The sequence below is a fragment of the Cololabis saira genome, chromosome 7 (genome assembly GCF_033807715.1).
Source record: "Cololabis saira isolate AMF1-May2022 chromosome 7, fColSai1.1, whole genome shotgun sequence".
Taxonomy (NCBI): domain Eukaryota; kingdom Metazoa; phylum Chordata; class Actinopteri; order Beloniformes; family Belonidae; genus Cololabis; species Cololabis saira.
The window spans coordinates 29,931,527-29,953,301 of NC_084593.1; the positions used below are offsets into that span (position 1 = coordinate 29,931,527).

Here is a 21,775-nt window from a genome sequence, read left to right on the forward strand (position 1 = left end):
GCCAAGGTCCACTCCCCTTCTCTGGCAGGTACTGACCTAGTCCATCATGCCTTGCTTAGCTAACCCTCCTCTCTATAGTTCAGTATCAGGATCTGGCCTCAAACAATAGTAGTACCAGAGAACCGAGGAAACCTAACCCACCAGCGGTATGCAGTGCCATACCTTTGCAATATTATATTCCAACCAGAGAAGATTGATTGCGAGGATAAAGAGCAAAAGAGAGAAGCAACCGAGAGGGGAGGGTTGGAGGGGAGGTACTATGTCAGGGTAGCATTTGTGATGTCCTCTTTTAGCTTCCTGTCTCTTTGTTTGCATGTAAATATTTCCCCACCTCACACCAATGACACATCTTAATTCTGAGTGTGTAAATGACTATTATGTTTCTACCAATTCCTCAGTACTTAATTCTGCTCCAGTCACAAATTTACATGCAGTCATTATGGACATTCGATGGCTCCTTGTTCACTCCTGACGACTGTGATTAACTTCCTCTTGGTGGAGGATAAAACGTTTTGAGTTTTGTTTTAGAATATGGCATAGTAGCTACACCTCAGATATTTTCTTGGAATCTGCACCTGTTTAAAAATGGCTCCAAGAGACACTGCTGATTTGTGTACAATTCTTTTCCTAAGATGTGCTCTGAGCTTGTGGGACTTTCCCCTGTTTTGTGTATTGACCACTCACATTTAACTTACATGTTGACACAAAGAAGCTACCAGTTGTAGTCAATCTTGATCCCTAACAGGAAGTTGGAACCGTTTGAAACAGAACATAAATTAATATTTGAACCTGTTTAACCATAAAGATATTGAACAATCATTCCATTCATGGAAAATAACAGCCCAATAAAATAATTTATAATATGTGAAAGGTCTGCCATGACAGCCATGTCTGTGAAGATCATTTAAACGTGTATAAACTGCAAACTAAATCAGAATTTCCTGCTACTTTGTGGTCTGTCATGACTACACAAAACAACTTGGAATTACCTTCCTTTATTTCTCATGAATTTTATTTTGGAAAAAAAAATTCAACCTGCTTTTTTAGATTGAGAAAATAGATCCTACCCCCATTCAGATATTAGGTATCTTATCGATTTTCTTCTAACCCGTTATTGCACAAGAATTTCAGTAAAGCCGGTTTTGCTACAGTTTCCAGTGAAGCAGTACCTGTTCTTCAGAAACACATCACCACGGGAGTTTAGCCGAAAGGGCTTCATGGTCTCACAAGCTGCTCAATTCCATCTGTCAGGAGGGACTGATAAAACCAAGCCTATAATTCAGGTCAATATGCTGTCGGTACTGCCGTAAACAATAATATACTGTTTATTACATGCATGACAGAACCTTTTTTTTTTTTGACATCATTTGCACAAAATGTGCAAAAGGGCCACTGCTTTATGATTCTATTCCCATAGTCCCGTTCATCGTGCATCACCACAAGCATGAATGGTTAAATGTTTCTTGGTGATTTGTTTTTTGTGACAAATGTTGCCTAATTGGTGCTAATATGTGTTTCCCCGAGTGTGTGTGTGTGTAAGACAAATAGACCCTAGTATAAAAGGAAGTTGTTGTTAAGTGAAATGAGAGAACAGAAGGAGAACATGGCTGACTAGAGATACCCTACACAGGGATTCTGCTTTGCAGCGTTGGAATGTTTCGCCTGCTGATCTATGTAAATATAAACACAGAGCTACACTGTTACCATAAGTGAAACGGGGAATAAGAGTCTGATCCAGAACAGGCTAGCAGACCAGCAACAGCAGACAATCCTGCAGCTGTCATGATTCATCTGTGCGCAGGGAAAATGAGGCCATGCACTCAGATCTTAGCCCTCTCATCACCCATGCTGCCAGCACCAATCACACATGCATACTGTAAACAGAGACATTTGCTCTCAGTGTGCCGACACACAGAGATGCACGCTTTGAGTGCAGTGCGCAGCTTTGACAAAGACACATGCCTGATACACTCTGCACACTGGACGATTTGAAAATGGGCTGCATAGATGAGATCTACCTACATATTGTGACAATGCATGCACCTGTTTGCACCCAGTGGATTTGGTGCCAGGTCCACCGTGCAATCTGCAAAGGTGGCATTGTCTTGGAGGACATCATGGCTGACAACCAGTTTGATCCCAGTCACAGCAAATGAGCATCCAGCTCCATCAGTCTAACAGGCAGATTGAAGCCCCATCATCTTCCCCATGTGACCCAGCAAGGAAGGTTATTTCAGATGGATGCTATAGTAAGCACAGGCTTCCGTAGAAGATCATGCTTCTTGGGAGGAGTGAGTCAGCACTCGTGTCGGCCTTCTGCCTGTCTGCACAGCCCCCTCAGTGGTGTCACCAGAGACACATCTCCTGGCACACCCTCCTCCCTCTCCATCTGATATCACCCCGTTTCTTGTTTTTGTTTTGACGAGAGATAAAACTCCTGTTTAATATGTATACATCTGTGTGCAGCTGTGACAGTGTACTAAACAAGTAGCTCCCCTCTCCTGGCCTTTACCACGCTGTGCAGTAGTTTCTGTGTGCTGTTCTGTGCAAATGTTTTGGAAACATTATGTTTATACACACATGGACAAATTTATTGGTAAGCTTCCATCAAAGATAGAAGAACCCCTGAAATAACTTAAAACTGAAGTAATGAATAATGATATATATAATAAAAAAAAATCAGACATTGCTTTTGAATTGTAGTTCAACAACATCATTAAAAACATTATAATGATAATTATAAAACTGGGCTGGACGAACGAGTTGGTACCCGTAGAAAAGATTTAAAATAATTTTATCATAGTGATATGTTAAACTAAAGTGCGTCCTGTTATTAACATCACAAGTGTCTTCAGTTTTGCAGTTAGTCAGTCATAACTCAGTCAGTCAAGTCATAACTATCCTGTTTGCTATCATGATGTTCACCACACTAAAGATAAGAGAAAGAAAAGAAAACAGTTGTCTGAGGAGATCTGAATGAAAATTCTGGACAAGCGTGTTAAAGGTAAAGACTATAAGACCACCTCCAAGCAGCTTGATGTTCCTTTGACTCCAGTTGTCAATTAAATTCAGAGGTGTAGGGTCCAGAGAACTGTAGCCAACATCTCTAGACATGGCTCCAAGAGGGAAATTGATGACAAATTGAAGAGACGTTTAAAACGGATAGTAACCAAAGAGATTCAAGGTGAAATCCTTCAATTGAAGTGTCAGTTCACACCATCTGTCATTGTTTGAGTCAAAGGGTGTTTAATGGAAGATGACCGAGGAGGACTCCACTATTGAAACCAAATCACAAAAATGGCAATACTGAAATTTGTCAAAATTCATATTGACAAGCCACAAAATCTCTGGGAGAATGTTCTTTTGACAGATAAGACTAAACTAGAGCTTTTGGACAAGTCACATCAGCTCTCTGTTCACAAATGCAAAAAATGAAGCACTAAAAACATCAAAGGAAAACAGAACACTGAGCTTACTGTGAAACAGGGTGGAGACTCAGTTATGGTCTGGGGCTGCTTGCCTGTATCTGGAACAGGGTGTGTTGGATCTCAGCCAAGTACAATGACATTTCAAGACTATGAAGACATTCTGGAGGGAAATGTGCCACCCAGTGTCAGAAAGCTTGGTCATAGTTGCAGGTCATGGGTCCTCCAATGGAGTCATGACCCAAAACACACAACTAAGAAGAGCCAAGAATGATTAAGGACCATACACTGATATTTGAGTCCTTAACTGAATTCCATTGAACATCTGTGAAAAGAGCTGAAACATACAGTTTACTGAAGAAACCATACAAACGTGAGACTGGTGGAGCAGTTAGCTCATGAAGAGAGGACCAGAATACCTGTCTGCAGGTGCAGAAGTCTCATAGAAAAGTACAAATAATGCTTGATTGCAGTGATTATCTCAAGAGATTGTGCAACAAAACATTAAAGGGGACCTATTATGGCATCGAATACCTATTTTAAACAGGCCTTGAATGTCTTAAAAACAAGCTTTTGATTGTTTTTGCTAAATAAATTAGAAATTCAGCCTCTAAACCATGTCTTTATCATCCCAGTCTCTAACCTCATTATCTATGTGGGATTCTGAGTGGGCGGGGCTATGATAATGAGGCACTGTGCTGATTGGCTGCCTGAATGACTCGATACGCCGCTACGAAAAAATGGCAGAAGCTCCGGCCGGCGGAGTTAATTGTGGGCGTGGTTTCACGCATCGGAGGCCAACCGATGTAAATCGTGCCCGTCGTTACGTCACGACAGGAGCAGAATCTGAACTCATCCGGGCGGCTGTACAGACACTGCAGAATTTGGTTGCTTTCCTCCTTCTCTGAGTTGGCAGGCTGAGGGGAGACCACTTTATATATGTTAAAGCAAGAAAAAAAGTGTTTTTGATAATAGGTCCCCTTTAAGCTGAGGGTAGCGTATGATTTGTTAAGGTCTTTGAGGTTAAGGTCTTTGATAACCAAGATGGCGCCTGACAGTACCTGGCCAATAAAGATGATTTTGATTCTGATTCTGATTCTGGTCAGTTTCATTATTAAAATTATTCTATTGTACCAAAATTTAAAAGTAATGTCTGATTTTCATTAGCTAATCTTCAGTAAATCGTTAATACTTTTGTCAGTTTCAAGTTGTTTCAATTACTATTGTGGGTTTTTCTTTGTTTAATGGAATTTGTCCATGTGTGTTTTTGCTCCTTGATCTAGTACCATCAAAGAGAGGCTTCTTTGTTGCCTAATTCACTCCCTTTCATGGTACCAAACCCAAAAGTTACTGCCAAAATCATAGTAAAACGATCTGCACTTTGATTTATGTTAATTTATGAAGAAAAACATTTTTTGCATGGTTTTCGAAATCATCCTCACTTCACTTTGAGCTTTGAAAACCTCTCCACACTACTGTAAACAGTGCTTCCAGTTTGGCTTTCTTGTTCACGTCCCATTCATGTGAATTAAGAGTCCTGGGTATTGCAGCAGCAGGTGAGCTAATCATTAACGTTTCCGTCTGCTGCAAAAATCCAGGCACAAAACCTTTGACTCGATAGTGAGCGCAAGAATTCAGTAATCAGTGACGCTCTAACCTTTGGATGGCACTTTTAAACCCTGCAAAGCACAAGACCGAGTTTAAAGTTAAACTAATCAAAGCAGATTCAGCTCAGCACAAATCATAAGGGTCAATCATCCATCACTCTGATTTGATTCAGAACCATAGAAAAAGGCATTAAGTTTAAACTATCACCTTAGCAGTGAATAAATATGTCAAATTAGGAAAATAAAGAGCAACCACCAAAAAATAGAAAACCTATGGATGAAATGAAGTCAGTTAAAAAGAAAAAAGAGTACATTATATGGTCTACATATATGTGTATGTATGTATATATATATATATATATATATATATATATATATATATATATATATATATATATATATATATATATATATATATGTACCTACATACATACATACATACATACATACATACATACATACATACATACATACATACATACATACATACATACATACATACATACATACATACATACATGTATGTATTAACTGATTTAATCTATTTAGAGAGGGGGAAGGAAAAGAGCAGCAAGCAATGGTGTCTGTATGTGGAAAATGGCGTCCATCTGCAGTGTCCACCATTAATCAGCCAAGCAGAGCCAATTACTGTGCTGAATCCGTGGCAGCATGACCCGCTGAACCCCACAGCCCAGAGAGCCATTCACAGCTTTAGGATTGAGCTGCGGCTGCAGCACAGAGCGGGAAATACAGTGGTGGGAGGGGAGGCGCCCTCTGAATTATAGAGACGGCTGAGCAGAGAGAAAGGGTTTTTACCGCTCCATAGCTGTTTACATTCCTGACATGGACGACACACCGAAGAGGGGAAGGGAGGGGTAGCAGGTTTTCTGATAGAGAGCGGGGTATTGACTCCTGCATTTAAATCTGTAGGAATTCATTGCCATTCCCTATGAAAACGACCAGGTAATTCACATCTCCTGGACGAATGGCACACACAGAAACACATACATAATGCAAACTACTCCTTTAGAACATCAGCTGTAGATAACATGAGCATATCTGTCAAATCTTCCACAGTAGTCTTAAACATTATCTTCCTGTTAGGAAATCTAGCTTGCTATCCAGTGTGAAGCTGGGTTATAGATTATGAAGTCAACAAATCAAATGCCTGCAAGTCATAAAATGCAGTCCATGAGTTAGTATGTTTGCACTTCTGCAAATTATCAAGGACCTTCTGGGAATCTATCTGCCTAGTCTCCAGAGGGCCAGGCTGACAGACAGGAATGCTGGTGTTCTGTATTGAAGAGGACTGCACCCAGCACAACATCCCAGCAGACAAGGGGACAGTACGGCTGGGAAGACGATCAAATCTGGACAACCTCCAGTCAGATATGTCCGAGCCATGATCATTTGAGATATGACTGATGGGTGATTGTTGCCACCTCCTGCAGCACAAAGGAAAAAATATTTTTTATGGGAGCACTGGGGTTAAGTGATAGGAGGAGAGCGGCTGTCACGACCTAAAGAGGAACTGTTTTCCATCACAGCACACAAGGATGAGATAGGAAGCACAAGGCCCTGAACACAGAAGTTTCTAAAATTGCAGCCCACCTTTCTGTGGAGGGCCAGAAAGACAGAGCAGTCGAGGAGTAATGCCGAGCTGAACGATGTGTCACAGTCAACATGTTCACAGTCAACATCTCATCTTCCATGTCGCTGGTGAGGAGCCTGCCTGAACACACAGTAAGGAAATGCTCGTTCGGAAGCAAGTCCCGGATCTGGATCCAGAGGTAACCATGGAGATCTGTCCGCATTGTCAAGCTGAGAAGAACGAAAAGTAACGTTTTATTTAAAGCTCGGCCCAACTGAAGGAGCTAGTTGTTTTAGTATATTTGATGGGAATTACTACCAGCTGTTATTTGGTTTCCATCTTTTGTATTTGTAATTGTCATGAGTACAGTTGTATTTATTTTGCCCCTGAAATCTGTCCATTAAATAATAGAAGAAACATTTTCAGAGAAATCTCCAGACCATGATTCATTTCCTTTTGAGCACTTATTCTTTTCAGCTCTTGCAGAAACTGTCTATCTGGTAAGTTGGGTAATTGATATTACATATTCTCCTGCCCTTGGTTCGATTTTTTTTTTTTTTTTTTCATCATTTTGTTTTTCTTTTCTGGGACAGCACTCTACACTTTTTTCCAGTCAATCATGGGCAGGATGATCCTGAAAGTCTGGAATGTTTCTTTGGCCACCGACATTGGGAAAACTGTCTCAACAGCAAGTTTGAGCCGAGCCATTAGGGAGCGAGCAGGAATTGTTCCTGTCAACTGCAGACCGAGTACTGCAAGAGAAGACCACTAATGGGAGCCATGCGGTGCTATTTTTCTTTTTTTTTGGGGGGGGGGGGGGGGGTCCATGAGTCTACATTTATGTCTAAATGTCTACAAAAAGCATGTGTGTGTTTTTGTGTGTGTCTCTGTAGTCCTGTGTAAACGTTTGGACTTCCCTAAGAGTGTGTGTGTGTGTGTGTGTGTGTGTGTGTGTGTGTGTGTGTGTGTGTGTGTGTGTGTGTGTGTGTGTGTGTGTGTGTGTGTGTGTGTGTGTGTGTGTGTGTGTGTGTGTGTGTGTGTGTGTGTGTTCTCAGAGCACGTTTGCTGGATTGTTGCAGCAGTTAGCTAAGATGGTCTGAACAGCAGCCTCCTGGAGTAGATTCATAGTGGTGAAAGCTAAAAGACAGCTTTGAGAGGCGGCCAGTGGACGTTTAGTAACATATACATGGACATTTTCATACTTAAAGCAGTAAATGCTTTAGCCAAAACATTAGAGGTATTTCAGGTTAATGCTTCTGCATGAGTGAACAGTTTCAGTTTGTTGTGTATAGGAAAGGATGATATGGTTGCGTTTGCAACAGCCTCTTTGCATTGTGTATGCATTTTGTGCCCAAATGATTGTTTTACTTTTCTTGCAAGGCAACACTGTTGCAGCTAAATGTTTCTAGCTCTGTGTGATGTTCGGGGTTGTCTTACTGTTGATGCCCATGCGTGTTTATACAGTAATGACCTGTAGGCCAGGAGACTGTGAAGGCCACAGCAAAGCAAAGCCTCATCTCACCTCACGACACACACCTCTAGTCTGTCTTGAATTTTGAAGAGTAATCATAATTACTGTAGATTGTTGTCCTGTTGTAAAAGTTATTCTATTTTTAATCTTCATTTTTTTTCTCTTACAGACATGTTGCAGAATTGCTGGTTTTATATTTGAATCTACTCTTCCCTCTGCCCTTGTCATGTAAATCATCTGATTAATCCACCACCTTGCTTGACAGATAGAGAGGCATTCATTTCATTCAATTGTGCACCCTCTTTTCCTGCAAACACATCTTTGTTGTTTGCAGCTTAAAATGTTGTATTTTGACTTCATCACTCCGCAGGACTGTTGTTTCCAAAGGGCCTCAGGATTTTAAGACATTATTTAGTAAATTTGATACTAAATTTTGTAGTGAAGTTGCAGAAAATGTTTACATGGAGTTAAGATGTTATAACGCTGGTGAGAGATGGTAGAACCACCACCACAGGGTCTGTTTGATATTTCTGTTCATTTGATATTAAACTGGGTTTTGTTTTTTATTTACTTTTCTTGCAAGGCTACAAGTAGTTCTTTTAAGAGATTTTCTCAATTCTTTAGACTTTAACTTAATCACCGACATTCATTTTGGTTTATTTTTTATCACATCCTGAGGAAACAGCTACCTGAACACCGTCTGATATCTTTTAAAGAATTATTCTGAATTGTGGGCAGTTATTTCAATTTTCCCGACTACTGGGTAGCTCCTTAGAGAAGCAAATGCCTGCTGATCTTTGAGAAAAAAGCTAAAGGGATATTTATAACGCTTTGAAATTTGAATATCCTGGCGTTTCTTAACCATGACTGTGAACTAGACATAGTTCTTACAAGGTAGTTGGTCTGATATCTTGGTTTAAGATACATTTGATTATTAGTGCTTTTTAGTACCAATCAAAAATGACACACTAATCTTGCTTAAATGTTGTAAGAAAATTGTAACTTTACCATCATGCTTTTGATAATTAATACTCCATTAACAATTCACAGTACAGCGAATTTTGATGAGGATACCCCAACTATAATCATTACTGCTTTACTGTACCAGAATTACAAGTTAGCCGTTGTTTTCTACAGGTGTGTGGTTCTTAATCAATATAAATGTTTTATTTCAGATTTTCACTTTTGATATAAGCAGAGTTGATCCACAGTAAATGATTTACAGGCATGATGCTTGTAGCTGCCAGTGTTATATACGCTTCACAGTTTGGTGTCATACACAGTACACTCCCAGCTGCAATCTTAAAAATGCTCCTTTCTCTAAAACTTCTGTTTCTCTTGCAGTTCATATCGCTCTCATGTGAGGTCTACTGTATACCCTCTTCTGTCCTCCACCCTGACGCTGTCACTCTGTTTGGCAGGGAACCGAGAAAGGTGGTGCTACACAAGGGCTCCACAGGACTGGGCTTCAACATTGTTGGCGGGGAGGATGGAGAGGGGATTTTTGTGTCCTTTATCTTGGCTGGAGGGCCCGCTGACCTGAGCGGCGAGCTGAGGAGGGGCGACCGGATTCTCTCAGTCAGTATTCCAGCTTCAAGCTTCCTGTTTGTCCGCATCCACAGCTGTAGCAAGATTTAAGCAGTGAGATTTTCAGCCAACACCTGCTGTCAGGAAAATGATGATGTAATTAAAAGTGCCTAAGCAAACACCCGCCCATGCTGAAATGTCCTTGAGCAAGACATTAAATCCCTAACAACTCTAAAGGGGCTATGCTGTAATGTGCTTAAACTCTAGTGTAACTTTAAATCTAGCCAGCTTCTAGTTGAGTATGTGATGTCATTAAAAAAATACCTACCAGAAATTAAAAGCATTCACTTATACTGAACCTGTAGTTAATCTTAGATTTTCTTGTGGTGAGGGCAGATCTTATCTGAACATTCAGCAGCAGCCAATGGTTTACTCCATGGTCGTGGACTGGTTTTTTCTACAGATCCCAGTGATTACACAGACATCTAAACTTTCAAATCTGATGTTGGGTTTTTTTTTTCTCCCCCACCTCACATATTTTTCCCTACTGTTTTGCAGGTGAATGGAGTGAACCTTAGGAACGCCACACATGAGCAGGCAGCTGCAGCGCTGAAGAGAGCAGGACAGACCGTCACTATTATTGCTCAATACAGGCCTGAAGGTGAGACCTTACTGTCTCTTATCATATATGATTACACTATTCCTTGAAAGGGTTATTAAACCTCATATTTATAATTGATCCAGAAAGTTTGCATTGTAAATTGTAAATTGAAGGTGACAAGATACTTGAAATATTGGAAAAGCATTTGCTTTCTTGTCTAATGTTAAATAACAGCATTGATAGCACTTTTTATGTTTATAGTTCACTTGAAGAGAACACTGACAGTCCAAAGACCTGAAATGGGACGTGGGTAGTTTACAAATGGGACGTGGGTAGTTTATAAATACCACATACCAGCACCCCCACCATAGATCACTATCACGTGTATAATACATCTGGGCAGCTTAATGAGTTTGAAAAAAAATAATAACAACATAAATTGTCAGGAAGAAGTGTAAAACAACCACTTTTTTTTATCAGACCATCCCTATATCTACAAACATTCTCTCTCTCACTGATTCCTGCTGACTAATTAGGGAGTTGCTGTATGTAGAGCACAACACAGTGAGTTCATTGTCATAATAAAACAATGCTTCCAAACTCTACTGTAGTCATTTTCTCAAGGCCATGAATGCTGGATGATATAAACGTTGCACAATTTAATACATCAGGTTTTTTGCCCAGATGCATATATACAAAATCCCATGCTGTTGATGATGTCAATTTCTGCTCTGTTAATATTAATCATATAAAATGTTCTGGTTTAGTCACTATTAATTTGACACTGCTTGTCATGGGGCATTGTGGGATATGTTGAATCTGTTATAGCCTATATAGTACATAAAATGTCATTTTACTTTTTGGTAGCATGAAAAATTGGCAAGCTCAACATGTAGTTCACTAATTAGGAAGTGGTTTTGGACACTGCACACGTCTTGGCCAAGTGTATCCACTTTGCGTTGTTTCCAGGTTTCCTGGCAACCTTACATCCAGGAAGTTGTCCTGCACACAACTTCCTATAAAGCTGGTTTCTAGGCCTCAGCAGATATGGTTGAGATTTGAGATTTTCTCTGTTGTTTCCCATATGCTGAAGAAAACCTTTTTAATGCACATGAAATCACATACTATATCATATATAAAGACAAATGTCCTTTTATTTATAGCATTCATCAATTGATTTGATCCATGTTAAACTGGCTCAGGTCACTCTCAGTAGTGACTTGACTTGATACATTGGCTGTTCCCCCACAGGATTTGTTGTGGTCCTCCTTTGGAAAATTAAATGTCATTGAGGTTGCAGAGGCTATCAAAATCTGCCATAAATATCTGCCATACTAGGAATTTATAGTCATTTGAGATCAGAATGGGCATACCCGAAGAAAAAATGCAGTGCAACATTTTTATTTTATTTCTGATACATTGATACTTTTCATTTAGCCTCACCCATGAGTATTATAGCTGGGGTCCTCCCTTAGAACAATTTATGCATTTTAAAAAAACATTAATTAACAGGTAGTACTAGTGTTCCCAACTCCCTGAAAAATAAATAAGGGGCACCTCATCGGCAGGCCCGATTGCCTTCACCCTTCCTGGCGTGGTTAATTTTTTTAGCCCCTTTTTTGTGAATGAAACTATTCTTTAACTATTTGACTCGAACCTGAATTGAATTAGATGCATATTTTTGAATGCCATGAACACATGGAAAACAAATTATTATCCAGCAATTCACTTTAATACAAAATAACAAAATGAACTGAATAAAATAAGTATCTTTCTTAAACAGAAACCTGTCCTGCTTAACTTAAAATTGTATAAATTAATATAAAACAATAGAAAGAAAGCAGAACATCCATTCTGTAATAGTGCACATTTTTAGTGCAATAACAAAAGTGCAAACAGAAAGTCTGTAGAAAAACTTGTAAACCTATTTGTGCCTCAAAGGCCATGACTGTAGGATACAGTTGTAGTAAAACAGAAAAAAAAATAACTTATGAACTCAACAGCTCAATGCCATTTTCCATTGGCATTTTATGACTATTTTTTGACTCTCAGTAATACGGGACTGAGAGCGTCCCTTTTCAGCTCAATACGGGACGCATACTTTAGTTTATAAATACGGGACGATTCCATTTTTTAAGGGTACGGTTGGAAACCCTAGGTAGTACCCAGGAACCTGTAAAACCCAAAATATCACCTTTGATGACAAGCCACTCATTCTGTTTACAGTATTTTTCATGAGCCAGCCCATCTGGTCCTTAAGTGCACATTTACATCCACTTTACAAGCATAATAGTGGTATGGATTATAAATATGCATCTCTACAGTGCCAAAATCTTTTTTTAAAATCTTTGTATGTATTAGACAGGAAATGTGTCTTCAAGCTATATACTGACGCGTTGCATTCTGGGAGATGTAGGAACTTCTTTTGAGTGGATTTGATACAAGGTAGTGGAAAACGTGGTATCTTGGTGTATTTCTTTTTTATAGATATATCAATCACAAGTCTTCTTAGTATATGAAATGGTTTAAGTGGCCCTTTAATGGCCAGAGGGCCGGCTGGCTGCAGAATCAGCCCTTCTGATGGTGTTTTTTGTAGGCTGTATTCAGGTTCGGGGGCGGCTCTCGTGTTAGAAGACGGCCTGATTTATGGTCCGCGTTACACCAACGCAGAGCTTACGCCGTAGGGTACGCATGCTACGCCGTACCCTACGGCGTAGGCTCTGCGTCGATTTAACGCGGAACCATAATTCAGTCTTAATGCCGCGTTCCATTTGTCCTCGGAAGTGGGGATTTCCCAGTTCCAGTCGGAATTTTCAACTGGAACGCCCCTCGAAGTGGGATTTCCCACTGGGAAAGTGGGAGAGTCTTCCCCACCCCCGAGTTCACATTCCAAGATGGCTGCCCCGGTTGTAAACAGTAGAAGAGAGCTCTGTAAAAATCCGTAGCACTTCATTCTAGTTTTGGTCACACTAAATCAGTCGTATACAAGTATTGTTCGGCATATATATAATTTACATTTTTCATGTGGTATATGCGAACTACAAACTTGTTTTCCTACTTTGTAACTGGAACGCTGATAACTCGGCTGTGACGTCATTCCCAGTTCCCAGTTCCGACTTCCGAGGTAAATGGAACGCAGCATGAGAAGACGGCTAAAGAGTTAAGCCGACTGCAAGGCGGGCAAACGAGCCCGTCCCCGGTTCAAACTACTACACTTTTTAAAAGAAGCCGCTGATTGCGGCAGCAAAAACCCACACAGCGATGGAAACACGAGGATAAGCGGAAAGCCCGAGCCGCCTCAGACTCCATTACTACTCGAGAGGAAAGTTTAAATGTTCTCCGAGTGAAGGTGGGAAGAAAGCGACAAACTTAACATTTGTCTAGCAGCCAGTCCGGATGGGGGATGGGCTCACACACAACAACAGCAGAGCCGCATGAAGTTCCTGATGGCTGGATGAAATAAAACACGCAGCTTTGTGTGGAGTCGAGGTGAAGGTGAGGAGACTGCTGGCACAAACCTGTGAGTTTCTCTGGAAGATTTACACTTTTACTGTCATGTTTTACACAGCACGTTTGCGGCTAATTTAAGCAATAACCTGCCAGTTTTACAGTCACTTCAACAATGTGCACCGGTACTGTACTTGGGCGGCTTTCTAATATAGAAAGTACACACGAATACCTCGACCTTGAAGTTAAGGATGATTTATTCTCCCAGACATGAGATAATCTGCCTCACTTCCATTTAGTATACAGAGGTCTGGGTTTTAGGTTTGCTCTGGTTGCTTCTGGATTTAAGCCCCTGCTATTATTATAATAGGTGAAGTGATATTATGTTTCAGTCTATAAGCGGAAGAAGTGAGTGAAGCGCCTGATTGCGTGTGTTGTGTAACGTAAAGCTATAGGTGGGGGACACAGGTGTGGTCACACAGGTGTGTCTTCACTTTAACACTTTGATATCTTAACCTGTGAGCCCTCAACTTTCTTTGTTTCGAGATGACATATGTATGCTGCTTAGGGCTGGGCGATATGGACCAAAAGTCATATCTCGATATTTTCTAGCTGAATGGCGATACTCGATATATATCGATATTTTTTCTGTGCCATAATTGGAGTTTCCCCCAAAGCATTATAGCATAGCATCTCTGTTAGCTTCATTTTTTTCTGAGGCAAACCCTTAAAAACACAGTCAGTTTTAATACAAAGCCTCGTGCCAAATGTCACACAGGTACATTTATTAACAGAGGTCTGCACAATATCAAAAATGGATAAAACAAATTAAATAAAAATAAGCTGCCTGCTATATAGAATAAAAATGCTTCTTGGATAAAATAAAACAAATATCCCTTTCCTGCATAACAATTAAACTAAAATACACTGTGCAATTAATACAAAGTAGACAGTAACAGGCAGACTTTTCCACTGAGGTCTACAGTTTATTTGACAGCAAATAACAAAACATTTGTGCAAATCTCAAATAAAACATTCAAGTCAATTTGTCACAAAATAAGCTATATCAAAATCATAAATAAAAAATAAATAAAAAAAGAAGCTATATCGATATAAACGATATTGTCTCGTACCATATCGCGTTTGAAAATATATCGATATATATTAAAATCTCGATATATCGCCCAGCCCTAATGCTGCTGCTTAAACCACATTAGCTGAGCACAGGTCCATTTATCATGGTGACTGAGGCAGAGCTGATGCCTTTTTGCTTATTTCTCATATGTTTGCTCAATAAAATGGCTACAGTAGCTTGATTCTGTGTGAACACACACACACACCACTCTTATGTTTCAGCCTGTCCGTATGTTTATCTTGACTATGTTGAAGTCACGGAGAGGAGTACTGGAGAGGAAATTGTGAGCTTTATATCTAGGCTGAGTTTCGAGCTTGGACTATGACAGGAATGTGAAGGGGTATAAGTTGTAGCATGCTCTCACTCCATACTTTTGTCTTTTTCAATAATACAGATGTCATGTGTCCAATAGCATTCAATTTCTGAAGTGGGATGAGGCTCTAGTCAGGGAGTGAAACTGAGTATAGTGGAACTTGATTTTCTTCCTTTCTCAAAATGCAGAATATGAATCGTTATACTTGGCACTGCAAGTCCACGTTGTCCCGCCTGCCAGATCATTCAAGCAGAATCTGGAATAATGATGTGGTTAGTTGAAGGGAACCATTGTTTTCCATATCAAACCCATGCTTTCAGCTCTGCACGTGCCCCCCTTGTCGCTCAGTGAAGGGCACTTATCTGTCAGCGTACAGTTTTTAACTACTCTAAACCAACAAGTCAAGTGCTGGCCAATGATTGACTTCCTGCATCCCCTCTGGTGACCTGGGATCTGTTGTCAGTAATTCTGCTGGCATCCTGAAGTGGTGTGTAACATGTTGTTCATTTGAGTTTGGAGCAGAAACGAACCCCCAGTGAGCTGTACAAGAACATGTCAGGATGGGAAATGGAGGATGAGTGCTAGTTTATGCCGGGCAAACTGCCTGGAGAGTTTTCTCAGGGGCCGGGGGCTCGGGCATCTATGGACCTCTGAATGAAGGCCAGGACCGAACTCAAGGAGCCATAATAGAGTGCATAAGCTGCAGGAGGACGGCTGCAGCACTTAGTGGCATACTGGAGAATCACCAGCTCTTTAAGTCTCATTCAGGAATAGAAGTGAGGGGTGTAGTGTATCTGCATACTGCCATGCCCCACCATCAAAGAATGTAATTACTCTTAAGTCTTTGCATGAGGGAAATGGGAGGAGGGGTATGAAGGGAATGCTGCGTGTCGTACACCACCATTAAACTCTGCATGCATTTGAGGCGTTTTGTAGAAAGTTTAGAAAACATTTATCTAAGTTTTACATGCGCCTTCTGCAGTGTACCACAATATTAGAGAAGGGCTGTTTGCGTTGACTAGACTATCCCTCAGAACATAACACAATCTCACATTACGAGCACATGCTCTCCGTGTTGCATAACTGGATCAAAAGAGAAGTCACTGTCCCCCAAAATAAAAAAGCTGTATCGTTAATGAGGACATGCAGTTGGAGTGAGATGCAGAAAAGTCCCAGTTTCTATTAGCTGTCTTTTCTTCCTGTGGGTCACTCCTAAAAATACAAGCTATCTCTGGGGGATTAATTGATATAAGAAACTAGGATTTTACATTGGTAACTGTAGATTACCGCTTTAACAGCACTCCAAATGTGTGCTTGTTTGATGAACCATTAATCTTAAGATTGATTTTAAATTAAGAGCTGAAGTGAACAGAACTGTACAAGTCAATATTTTAATTGTAGAATACCACTTTAAACGAGCACACATTTGGAGAGTTGGAAATGAACCATTTATCCGGGGTTAAGAGCTGGACGCTAACAGAATGTATTAGTTGACATGGCATACAGGAATTTCTCTCAACTCTGGGTGGATTTCATAAGTTACCATGTTAAAATTTTACTGTTAATTGCAGCAACCTAGCCTAAATTCCCCCTTCATTTCTATGCTTTATTTCATTAATACAGTATACTGTGTCCAGTACAAATGTCAGAATTCTGAAGGGGAAGTCATGCCAAGATACACAACTAGTAGCTGTCAGGATTTTTCAAACAAAAATATATTTTTGTCATAAACTTTCAAATATGAAGCTCACTGCCAAATTTCCGACATCTCTGCCCTTAGTTTTCCCTTTTAAAAGGTGAAAATAAGTGCTATAGCCTACCTTCTATCATTTTTTCATTTTCCTTTGCTGCTTTATGGCAAACAGTTTACTAATTTCCTCCTCATAATATATAAGCCAGCTGAATGCCTTTAATGTCATCCATAGCCTTCTTTTCTCTCGCTCTGATCCTCAATCACGCTCTATAATTGAACTTTCTCCTACATTAGATTAATTATGTCTTCTGTGTGCTATTTCACCTGTTAGAACAGTTTTCCTTCCTGTGATCACACTTTGTAGAGAAGTCTGTAATTTTAGACTTAAAAAAGTGTGTGTGTGCGTGCGTGCGTGCACAGTGTTTTTTTTGGTTAATGCTGCAACAAATATATATATATATTTTAAAAAACTAATGGGAAACATAGAGAAACCCTGTGTTAGTGAAACTAGATATTTTTCATTTTCATGCAGCCTCCACGTCAAGGGCGACAAAGTCAGGGCCCTTTCAGATACTTTCAAACATGTAGGTGAACCCTGCAAATGTCTTCTTTGGGCAGATGGTGAAAGAGCACGACTCTCTCCTCATCCTGGCAAAAAGCTGCGATTGCAGTTTCAAGCATCAAATACATTAACTCATACTTATGGAAATATTGTTGCGGCCACAGCAGTCATTTCTTCAGGTGCTGGCTTTCCCTTGGTGATTTTTGATTTTCTTTACATGTGTGGGGCATGAGTGTGGCTTATGGCCTTTAATTGCTTCTAATATATTTATTTTTTACATGTTTTATCTGTCTCAACAATAAGATTGTTCATTTTATTGAATTATGAAGCATACTGGTGTTATCCGGTCTACGACGAAACAATTTAAAGGCTTGTGTCATAATACCTCAACCAGTTGCAGCATTAACCATTGTCACATACTCTCCACTAATCTTTAAAAAAAAGACTTGCTGCGTGTTTTCTGTGTATAGAGTCCATTAGTACCACAAAATCTTAAAAAAAAAAAAAAAAGGACCTCTGCTGTTCGTTTATTTGTTTCATGTACTTGCTACAGGGTTTGCTAGGTTGAGCAAACTAGCCCAGCACTACACAAAACAACTCGTGTTTGGTGGGTGGTAAAACTGCGTGGCTGCAGCTTTTGTCAATTAAGATGTCCAAACTGTGGCAAATAGCAAAAGAAGTTAAATTACGAGAAAAAAAAGACTGGTGTTTTTGGCTCAAAGCCAAAAGTTGCACATGAGAGCACAACAGAAATGCTAGGAATGGCATAGAGTCTACGTCTGTTCTCAAGCTCCATGAAGCTTATGAAGCTTTTAGAATATTTGAGAGAAGGTACCGTATTTTCCGCACCTAAAAACCTTAATTTTTCTCAAAAATGGGCCTTGCGTCCTATCATCTGGGGCGCCTTATGTATGAATTTTGTTGTGCTTACTGACCTTGAACCAATTTTATGTGGTACACTGTGCTAAAAACAGTCTGTCAATGCTTTAGTGCGACTTTGGTAAGCGATAAAGCCGCTCCGCTTGATTGATTGTCGGACCATTCAGCTGACACCGGGACGTTGTATTAAAGTCAGTCCTTGGTTGGATACGGGTTGCAACGCCAGACAACATTACATAACTAATTATGTAGCGCTGGCAAGCAGCCATCATCCAACATCTAGTCAATGTTACCTTACTATAATTAGACGTCAAGCCAACGTTAGGTTTTTAGCGTAAACCCAATTTTCAAATAGGTCATAATCAAATATTGGAATACAACGTTGTATTAGTTATAACTAAACTATATTCTTATTGTGAACAAGTTGAATAAAGTCTGACTTACCTGACTGTTTTGTTTTGCCTTATAAGTGTTTTATCATGCGCCTTATAACCCGGTGCGCCAGATGTATGAAAATAGACCTGTTCATTGATATTGCTCCTTACAATGCGATACGCCTAATGGTCTGCAAAATACGGTGCGTTCTTCCTCAATCAATATCTCCAAAACTCTGAACCATAACATTCTGGCAGCATAGATGGCACTAAAGGCCCAAGGAAAACATGTATTTCATTTGACTAAAGGCATTTCCTTTAATCAGTCAGCGGAGCTAAAAAAAATTTAACATTTTAATAACCCGCCTAAATTTGCATCCATGATTGTGAATGATCTGAATCCAGGTTGATGATTTTATAGTTAACTTTGGCATGTAGTAGTTTTTATCCAGTTCCACACAGTACAGGCACTCTTGTTAAATATTTATTTTCGTTACTGCAGGAGCACATGCTTAATGTCTGAGGGGAGACAAACTGTCAATATGGAGCTTACGTTTCAGTACAGTGTGTCCTTATGCTGCCGTGAGATGACCCGTAATTCTCAGTCACATGTAGTTCAGCAGCTGCATGCTTCAACTGGCCACTGGTGATTAAAGTGTTATCTTACTTGGTCACCCAGATATTGGGATGTGCAGTACATATTTTAAATGATCTCGTAGATTTCCCTGTATACTGATGTCACCATGATCAGACAGGCGTGGCAGAGGTTGTATTATTATTATTATCTTGTTCTTCTCACCCAGACTTCCTACACAGGCTTAAAACTGTACAATCCCAGACCAGAAAAAGTTGGTTCTAGAGTTACACAATACAGTATTGTGTAAAAATCTTAGACACACCTAGCCTTGTTTTATGGTGTATAGTTTTGTATTATTTTATATTTCACAACCGAATACAGGAATTGTGATACCTTAAACGTAAATATAATGAATATAATTTTGAACATCTGTATAGGACTGTCTTCTTAAAGAGTTAAATCTGTATTTGATACTGATTTAAAGGGACTATGCATTGATTTGTTGAGACTTTTTGTTTTTTTGTTCTATTTTGTCTCCATAGGTTAATCAATACAGTTTTTTTCTGTGGCCAGTCACAATTATTTAAAGGAAATAATCACCCATTTGATTCATCTGTCCACCTTTTTGATAAGTATACCAGATGTGCCTAATAAAGTGGCCGGTAAGTGCAGAATATGCTGGGAATTTTGAAAAAAATGTATTGAGGAGATTAATGACTGGATGGGCCACAGCCTTCTTTAGTTTAAATAAAAGCAAAACTGAGGACCTTTTTTTTGGAGCCAAAGAGAAACGATTACAGGTCACCGCAGAGCTTCAATATACACAACTAAAAAAAACCACCAACCGGGCCAGAAATCTGGAGTAGTGATGGACTTGGACCTAAATTTGGAAAAACGCAACAAGGCAATTACAAAGTCAGTCTACTATCACCTTAATATATCAAGGTTAAAAGAACGGATGTCTCAGCAGTAGGGGTGGGTATTGGGAAGGACCTCATGATACGATACGCATCACGATACTTGAGCCACGATACGATACACATTGCGATATCCCGATTATGCGATATCCCGATTATTATATTCTACATAGTTCACCGAAAAATTTAAAAATGCATTACACATCTTAAAATCCAAGTTGTATATATGTTTTATTATAACTATACAAGCTAAAGTTACAACTTATTTGTATATGTTTTTCATATTATTTACATCATATGAAATTAACATTAAATTTAGTATGAGGTTGCTTTAATTATGTGGCAAATGATAATAAACACAAGAAAAATGGGTACTAAAACCAAGGACAGGCACAGTGATCAGTCAGTATAGATATAAATCCATAAATAAATAAACCTCTGTCCATTATTTTTCATTTTTTAAGGACAGGCAATTGTGTTATATAAAAAATAAATTATAAAATGAAATAAAACGTGAAATAAAACCTGAGCTCAGTGCAGGGCCCTCCCAGGGTTGGTAGAGAGTGGCAATGCCCAGGACTGTCACTTAGGTAGGAGCACTGGGTGATATAATGGGAAAAAGATCGGGGATAAAAAAAAAAAAATAATAAAAAAAAATCGATATTCAAATTTTGAATATCGATATTGAATCGGCTGGAAAAGTATCACGATATATTGCCATATCGATATTTTTGCCCACCCCTACTCAGCAGGTCTACCTAAAGAGTCAGTTAGACTAATATAGCTTATTCAGAACTCTGCTGCTCGAGTCCTCACTAAGACCAAAAAACTGGATCACATCAGTCCAGCGCTGAGGTCTTTACACTGGCTACCTGTCCGTCAGAAGATACACTTTAACATACACACGTAAAAACCACCAACCGGGCCAGAAATCTGGAGTAGTGATGGTCTATAAAGCTCTGAATGGTTTAGGACCAAAACACATCAGTGACCTTCCAGACCCCTCAGGTCATCAGGGTCCAGTTTTTATCAGTTCCCAGAGTCAGAACCAGACATGGAGAAGCTGCTTTCAGCTGCTATGCTCCACATGTCTGGAACAAACTCCCAGAAAAACTATCAGATCAGCTGAAACACTCAGTTTATTTAAGTCCAGGTTGAAGACTCACCTATTCTCAGCTGCCTTTGAATAAAGCTCCAAATCTGCCATTCCAAAACCTGATCATATTTTAACTACTGATTTTATTAATTGTTCGTATTTCTTTCTTTTTCATGTAAATTACGAATCATGCTTTTTATTTATGCTTTAATGTCTTTGTGAAGCACTTTGAAACCAGCCTGTTGGTGAATTGTTCTGTAGAAGTAAACGTGTCTTCCCTTGATACGGTACAGACCAAAAGTTTAGACACACCTTCTCATTCAAACAAATGGGGAAGTGTGTCCACACCTTTGGTCTGTACTGTATGTAAACGTGGATGTATGTTAACAAATGAAAAGAAATTAGTGAAAGGAAAAACAATCAATCTTGGGGTTATACTGTCTGTAAAGAAATACACTAAGTAAGAATGATTGTTTTTCTTAATTTTTGTTTCAATTTTACTTATTTACTCCCAACTCTTTATGTCAGCAGTAGTTGAGTACCATTTCTGCTCTTCCTGA

At 39.5% G+C, this 21,775-nt stretch overlaps 1 protein-coding gene across 9 annotated transcripts in view; it reads left to right on the forward strand.

Moving 5' to 3' along the window:
• Positions 1-21,775, forward strand: part of dlg3 (discs, large homolog 3 (Drosophila)) — a 105,403-nt gene that overhangs the window by 67,232 nt on the left and 16,396 nt on the right. For all 9 annotated transcript variants that reach the window (XM_061725515.1, XM_061725516.1, XM_061725517.1 and 6 more), the window contains 2 exons: positions 9,516-9,672; positions 10,180-10,282. In XM_061725515.1, the coding sequence (XP_061581499.1) occupies positions 9,516-9,672; positions 10,180-10,282 (260 nt within the window). The remainder of the gene's footprint in view (positions 1-9,515; positions 9,673-10,179; positions 10,283-21,775) is intronic.